The sequence below is a fragment of the Alosa sapidissima genome, chromosome 11 (genome assembly GCF_018492685.1).
Source record: "Alosa sapidissima isolate fAloSap1 chromosome 11, fAloSap1.pri, whole genome shotgun sequence".
NCBI classification, from domain to species: Eukaryota; Metazoa; Chordata; class Actinopteri; order Clupeiformes; family Clupeidae; genus Alosa; species Alosa sapidissima.
This window is the reverse complement of record NC_055967.1, coordinates 35369376-35377841: the sequence shown is the minus strand read 5'-3', so window position 1 is coordinate 35377841 and position 8466 is coordinate 35369376. Positions and strand designations below refer to the sequence as shown.

Below are 8466 nucleotides of genomic sequence, written 5' to 3'. Positions count from 1 at the left end.
GCCAGTGTCAGCATCTGGGGTCAGTCAGTTCTGACGGCAAGCAGGTGAAGGGTTTGAGTATATATGTTAATGAAATGAAGCCCATAATGGATTCCGACTGGTTCAAGTGAAGCCCAAGCCAAGTCACATGTTACACTTTCTATACAACCAATGTGGACAGCGCAGAAAAGGTCTCTACGTCTCACACTCCTGATTCAGTAAAGGGAACGTTTAATCCTTTTAGTTGACCTCTTTTCACTTATCACTTAAGTATGCAAGCAGTGCTACTGTGAGCTGAATATGGCAGGAACATAACAGGCCATTTTAATGGAACTGGTATAATATATGAAAAGAAACAAATACACAATTGTGAAAATCAGGTATATGTTATTAAAAGTGTTAAAGTGATGTACATGGAGCAACCTCATTTTTGAGCAATGTTACTGGGTACCCACATAGCCAGTTCCATTTACTCTGGTTGGATGCAGGGCTAAAAGCAAAAAAAAATGTCTGTGCCTGAAGTTATCAGACATTTATGAGGACATCATATATGCTGTAATCTCATTGGATATTTTCCAATCTTAAACATGCTGGGTCACGCCTGAATTCAGGCACGGTGCCTGAACACTTTAAGCCCTGTGGATGATCATGATGTTTTGCCTACTGATGATTTAAGTACTCCAGGAAAGTAGTTTCAATATCAATGGGAACATGCCAGAACCACAATAATTACGAACGCTGTCCAGCAACATTGGTCAAAAAGTTGCCCCATGTATCCTCACCTTTAGAGTAGGCCTGTACTCAAGGCTATATTAATAAGGTTATATTAATGTACTCAAGGCTATATTAATATTAATAAGGCTAAACCATAGTTTTGTGTCACATACTGCTGACAGATGAATAGACTGACTATGACATTGTTTTTGCTGAGCTTAAATTACATAGAGTACACAAAGTCAACAAAGTCAACACAGCATTGGCAACGGGGAAAACACAGCATTGGCAAAGGGAAAACACAGCATTGACAAAGTCAACACAGCAAAGGAGAAACACAGAGGGACCAGGGCTGATATGGGACATGATGACGAAGGATTTGAAGAACAAAATTGAATTACGTTTATCACATCAGGGCCACAGATTTGAAAGGGGGCTCAGCTAACAGAATTTATATCACATCTCAATCCGATCATATCAGCGATCATTTTTGTCCTGTCCACTTCGTTCTGGACAACATCACATGCTTGAAAAACAAGTGGCTGAAAGAGTGGAGCAAAATAAATGCGGGGGGGGGGGGGGGGGGGGGGGGGGGGGGGGGTGAGAAGGAAAGTACGGTACCTTCTTGTGTTCAAGTGTTGTGTGGAGATTGAGTCCTGGACCTTTGCCACCAATGGCCTTGTCAACAGACTGTAAGAGAGAAGCGTTTGTGCAGAGGGCTTTCAGGGGGATGCTGAATGCACATACTGAATCAGGGGTGGAGTGCAGAGTGCTGGGGGTGAGATTGGATTAGTGAAAGGTGGAACCGGCACAAAGACCATGGGGGAGAACCAGACAACACCCCACCACATGCACTAGAACCAGCATCAGCCAGTGCTCCCGTAATGCTATTCATACACACTTATGCCCTCCTTACACTGACAGACTTTGGAAAGATTTGCAAAGATTTGGAAAAGATTTTTGAAAGACTACAGTCTCTGACCCTCTCACATCTAAAGACAAGTAGTAGAGTTTTAAGTCACAGACTATGATTTTGCAATGACTAGGGATCTTTACGACGGAGCATTAGGGCCACACATGAAGAAAAAAATATTTTTTGCCTTGACGAGATTAAACTCGACATGTCGACTTTAAAGTCGCCATGTCGACATTAAACTCAACATTTCGAGAATAAAGTGGAAATATCATGTCGATTTTAATCTCGACGTGTCGACATTAAACTCAACATTTTGAGAATAAAGTAAGTTTGGAGAGAGAACGACCGCTCAGGACGATTGAAAGGGAGGACGAATGAAACAATGCAGTTTTCTTCGAGTGCAACAATGATTAGACATAGACATAGGCCTACATCATGTGGACAAAACATAGAACATATTAACCTCCGTTGCTCAGCCAATACTTTCCTGTTATCACGGAGTTACAGGCAATAAATGCGATGGTCAAAAGTAAAAGTAGGCTAAAGGTCATTAGCGGTTTATTTATTTATTGTAGGCCTGTTATTAAAGAGTGTTTTTCATCTAAAGGTTCAACTTCATGCTTATGCACTAGACTAGGTATACTAAGTGTTCTCCCCAATCCCAGACTTTCACATTGCATGTTTGTTTGTAATGGATGCAAAACAGCCTATTGCATGTCTATGAAGGGACGACCAGGCTCCCGACCAGGCAACCCCATTCTAAGTAGGGGTCACATATAACCCCATTCTAAGTAGGGGTTAAATGCACACATATCCTAAATGCACACATATTCCCTCACGGGATCAAAAGAGTATAGGCCTATGTACTTATACATATCTGTGTTTATAGCCTCCTATGCAGGTGAGACATGGAAAAGCAGTTTTAGAAAAATGAGTTCCATGTTAACCTATGGAGAGTGACGGCCTGTGGGTCATGAAGGGTAGTTATTTGGATGTGCGGTGGCCTTACCCACGTAAAACAGAGTGAAATAACATGTTGTAGCCTACTATAGAAACATTATATCATTGGAAACATGTATTATTCTAGCTATAGTGCATGGTATAACCGCGAGATACAGCGCTTCACGATGACGGCATTGAGTTAACAGAAGACGCAATCTATCTGAATATCTGCAATCTAGCAATCTATCTGAAATAACACCTATTTGAAGTAGGCCTATTTTTCATGCCACATATTGTGTGTTAGTGTAGGCTACATAGCTTAAACTGCAGGCTATGTTTAAACTGTATTTTGAGTTTAATGTTGGCATGTCGACTTTAAAGTCGACACGTCGAGATTAAAGTAGATATAATATTTCAACTTTATTCTCGAAATGTCGAGTTTAATATCGACATGGCGACTTTAAAGTCGACACGTCGAGATTAAAGTCTACATGACATTTCAACTTTATTCTCGAAATGTTGAGTTTAATGTCGACATGGCGACTTTAAAGTCGACATGTCGAGTTTAATCTCGTCATGGCAAAAATATTTTTTTTCGTCATGTGTGGCCCTAATACTCCGTCGTAGATCTTGCAGGGTCACTATTTACAAGACTGCAACAAGATTCCTTTAAATTATTACCCATCGTGCAATAGATAAACAGGAACTGAAAATTATAGCCTACTAAACTCAAAGTCTTATTTTCGTGTTTCTGCAGCATTGTTTCATGCGTGACATCCCTAAACGATATAGAGTTGTTCTGTCACGTGGAAGAGACGACTAAATATGTATAAGAAATGACAAATATTCTGAGGAATAACAAATAATCATATACGCTACAGCTGTCGCCTACTTTGCCACTTCCTGTTTGGTGTTGGAGAGAGGTCGCTATTGGTTTTTATAGTTCACGTCACTATTTGCATGAGCCACGACTAGAAAGACTTGCGATAATATCAGACATGTTTGATATTGTCGTAACGGCAAAACTAGAAAAGGACTGACTCCGACTGACTTACAACTGCTAAGATTGGCACCTTACACATAACGATCTAGGTGACAGGAGCGCGCCGCGATTCCAGTACAACTCCCATATTTCTGTCCGACTTTGGAAATTTAGTCGCCGACTGTGAAAACAGAACAAAATTGTACAATGTAAGGCCGCCATTACCCACACACACTTACCACACATACACACACACACTCTCACTTTCTCAAAAACACACAGTCACACACACATGCACATTCATATCAAAGACATAAAATTATACATAAATACATCAAATCCAATTTGCGGATATTACGCCTAACGAGTCCAGTCTAATTTGGCCAGACAAGTGTGAATTCATACTCCTGGCACAACTGAAATCACATGAGCTACCTTAAAACATGATTAGCACGTGGCCAACTCTTTAGTGGTCACCTATTTTCAGGTGGCAAGACAAAAATAGGTTGTTTACTGTGTGTGGCCTCTCAATAAGATAACTGATACTGACTACAGAGAAAATACAATTTTCCTATAAAAAAAATGACATGCTTACTTGCAACTTGGCAAATACTGGGACTATCCACAATTCAGTGCAATGGAAATTTCCACAGAGAGGGACAGCTTTAGCTTTTCATTTTCAGTGTCTTCTGACATATAAAACATTGAGGCTAATGCATGCATTCTTGATAGATTTAATGTCATTTCCTGTTTAAGATGGTGTTTAATTGGATAATGAGGCTTTGGGCCAACATGATGTATCATATTGTGCATGCAAAACCAGTATCGCTATTTACAATCTCTGTTTTAAACCACAAGAGAACATAGGTCACAGAAAATGTTTTTCTTTTTTGCGTTCTTTTGGTTCCTGTTGGTTTACATTCCATTGCCACTCAACACTTCAGGCCATCATCCCCCCCTCTGCATGCTGTCACCATACTTTCTGACTGATAAGCTGTTGACACAGGTACAGTGCAAAGTCAGATCCCCTGGGGTCTCGTGAAATGAGCCTGCAGCGTAGCACTTCCATGGAAACTCACTCTGCGTCACCACAGGATATTATTCTAAGGGCAGGGCGAAATGTCCGACACTCTTAAAGGATAGAGGAGAGATTCCCAGAACCCTGCCCCATGGGTGACAGCTTCTGCGATCCCTTTACCAAATGTATCTTGAAGTTTACTCAAAACTTCATGATGAGTTTACCAAACGACACAGCAAGTCAACAGCTAAACACTGTCAAACAATTTCAGATGCTTTTCTGTGTCAGTTCAACTTAACACGTAAGAAACAACACTGTATGACAGCAGAATAGAGTTTCTGTACCAAACATAATTATGACCGTCGCTGCATAGCGGTCATATAGGGATTGTATAAATAATCTAAATTGTGGCACCGAGGATGATGAAATTTTTATGGAATGTTGATCAACCTAGCACATAACCACTCATTTGTGATTTGTACCCCCGGTAAAAAATGAAAATGCAATATTATACTGCTTTAATAGCCCCTATCTACAGTTGAGATGTTCTGAACTGCACCAAATGTCATGTGTATGATTAACCTACAAGGCAGGACTGTCACACACACACTCTCTTTCTCTCTCACACACACACAGACACACACATATAAACACACGTGCATACAGTGGGCGTCGCTTTCAAATGGCCACTTCAGTCGCGCAATACGAGGCGTGAAGCTGCGTGAAGCTTTAGTGCCACTTTCAGCCACTGTGCGTCGCTCTGCCACTGTACATCGCTCTGCCTGCCGCCCCTTCTGAAAAAACAGGAGGCTACCATTAAACATTATTGTTGTCGAGAGGAATCCCAGCCTACGAATTCAATAACAAAATAAATCATGCATAATTAAACATTACCTCGATTTAGGCTACTTGGGTATGGCTTAAGGCTTGACTACACGGTGGTAACGAAAATCAAAATCGAAATTTGCTGTCTACATTATTGTCACGCAAGCTACGCAAACTACTAACGCAACTACGCAAATCAAAACAGTGTCTTGTGTGATAATTGAGCCAGTAGAGAAATAACTGTTCAGAATTAATCTGTAGCCTTGGGTAGGCTTCTGCAGAAAACAATGTTGTTGCCGATTTAATACTATCTGGCGACGTTTTTAACAGGCTACGCAATAGAGGCTTAGACAACTATGACCCACATTTTGGTTTCGTAAATTAATTTGCCCTACTTCTTGACTGCAATGTAGTCAATTGACTGCTTGACATGTCATTTTTATTTTTCTGTACAATAAACAAATGGCTTTATGCCGCAGAATTACATTCATATTTGGCTGACTTCTGCAGACGCACAAAAAAACACTGCCACTTCCCTCCCCATATTCCACTGATCACACATCAGACATCAGGGGTGCGTTTCCCAAAAGCTAACTACGCTTAACCCAGATTCGAACTCTTGGACAGGGGACTGATAACTGCTGCATAACAGTGGCTGTCATCAGCCGGCCTTAACGCACTGCGCCACAGAATTGACAGCGTGGGTGAATATGGGGATAAATAACAATAGAGTACACAACTGTTTCACCAGCACATTTAAATGACACTAATTTAAAGCAGTGGTTAATTTACAAGCTCAGTCTATATGAACCAATGAATTAACTTGCTGACCCTGAGAAAAACAGATTTCACGGATTAAACTGAGGTAGTCCATCATTAAGTCTCTTACTGTATGTGCAGGTGTGCCCGTCACGTGCTACTAAACGTCATTAACCACCTTAGTCCAGACTACTGAAGTTTGGAAACTATCATGGTCCAAACTTACAAGTACTATGTAAGTACGACAGTTTTGGGAAACAGTCGTAACTTACATGTTGGTTAGTTAAACTATGCATCGTACCACGTTAGTAAAAAGCTAACCTCTGTAGTTGTACGGGAAATGCACCCCTGTTTATTTTATTTTATGAAGCCTATAGGCTACAGTAGATCACCTGCCACATTCTCACTTGCAATAGAAAGATGCAATAGCCATTGGTCAAGTATTGAGTATAAACCAATTAAGATAGTAGCCTATACAAAAAGTACTTCATACTATCATAAAAACGAATAGCAATTTGCAATTTGACAAAACACTGTATTAAATATGTAGGCACAGGAGAAAACTTGTACATTCATTGGCCCGTGGGGAGATCACATGCCAGTTGCCTGTCCCTTCAGTGCTATGACTCTGTTGATGACTTTGTCCAGGCCTCAGGCCCCTCCTCCTCCTGGACAATAGGCCAGAGGTGGAGAGGTGGAAAGGTGCTGAACTCTCTCCCCCCTCTCCCCCCTCCACCCTCAGCTACATAACATCCTGGACTTTTAGACCCAAAATGGCTGCCTTGCACTACTCCACTTGCACTACACTTGTACACTTGCACACTTGCAACTTGTTGTTGTTGTCCTGTCGTCCTGAACACTTCTGAACACACTTCTGCTGCTCTTACATAACTTGCACCACTATGCCACTTGCATACTTAGGTCAAACAAAACTACCTCAGCCATTTATTGGCCTGACTTTTGCACTATTATATTGACTGTCTACTGTATGCACAATTGCACAATTTCTACCAAATTTTGCTGCTCTTATTTCTTCATTGTATGTGCCTTCTTATTTTTACTTTTTATATTGTTTACTTGAATGTTATGTTTGTCTGTGGACCTAATTGGTAAAATATGTCTTGTCTCCACCGTGGGATAGTAGGAAACGCAATTTCGATCTCTTTGTATGTCTTGACATGTGAAGAAATTGACAATAAAGCAGACTTTGACTTTGACTTTGAGATGCTGACTTGCAAAGGCCTCGGGATAACACGTTATCTCCACTATCATCAGTCAATGCCTCCTTGATCAAAGTGGGGAATGAAAGAAAAAATTTGAGAACCACTGGCTTAACAAGTTACCTACAGTCCAGAACACACAGAATATTGCAACAGAAAGTTGCCTTTATAATCAACTACTATTTGTTCCAACAGCATTCAAACAAAGCCTACTGTTACTGTAGTAACTGTACCACATTATCCCAAGCTTCAAAGAGCTCCCCACGTCTGTGACAGACAGACGTGAAACCGCTAAATTGTCAGCTTGTTTATACCCCACACTGAACGCGTAAGACCGCTAGGCCCATAAACTGTGGGGTGCGGTAGCCTACTCTCTGGGATTTAAGTCAAGCAATATAACCATACAAATGTTTCAAAATGAGTAATTTCGGAACTGGCCATTGTAGGCTACGTAAAAAATAAACAAGTAGGCCTATCCCCTATCCAATGATATCGGCAAATGTTTGTTTTTTCAAAAGTAAGAATGCACCTTCGACAATGAATAGCTCATTACACTTATGTTACTGTTTAACGTAGGCCTAACTGGTATCATTACAAACATTATTCTGTGTCCTAAAAACTGTCATTTTATGGCATTGTGTCATGTAAGGTTATTGCAAAATCTAGAGAAATGTGTGAGGTGGTCAGTGGGGGACAATTGAGACACACATTGGATTGTGTTATTACTTGAACATTCCACACTATCCACAGCTGTGGTATCGGGGGCAGGAGGATTACTGTTAGCGCAAGCTTTATATCAAATTCTTAAACAGAAGGCCTGCCTCAAATGCAGGCTTGCGCAAAATAAAGGCCTGTGGTTTGCGCAGCCTACAGTAAGTAGGTTAAATAACAGACCCGCCACAATGTGAATGCTTGAATTTCCCCTGGGGATCAATAAAGTATCTATCTATCTATCTATCTATCTATGTGCAGTATGATGATTTTTTACGAGCAAGATGTTTTTGGTGCCCTACGCGCACTGCATGTTCTTAAATAACAATGATCATCAGTAGCCTAATATTCGACCATTATTTTGTGTAAATGGGCTATGCATTGGGTTAGACACCAGGGG

General features: G+C 40.8%; 1 protein-coding gene across 1 annotated transcript in view; it reads right to left on the bottom strand.

The window, feature by feature from the left end:
• Positions 1 to 8466, bottom strand: part of kcnq1.2 (potassium voltage-gated channel, KQT-like subfamily, member 1.2) — a 158526-nt gene that overhangs the window by 116378 nt on the left and 33682 nt on the right. The window contains exon 14 of the mRNA XM_042111329.1: positions 1315 to 1383. Coding sequence (XP_041967263.1) covers positions 1315 to 1383 — 69 coding nt within the window. The remainder of the gene's footprint in view (positions 1 to 1314; positions 1384 to 8466) is intronic.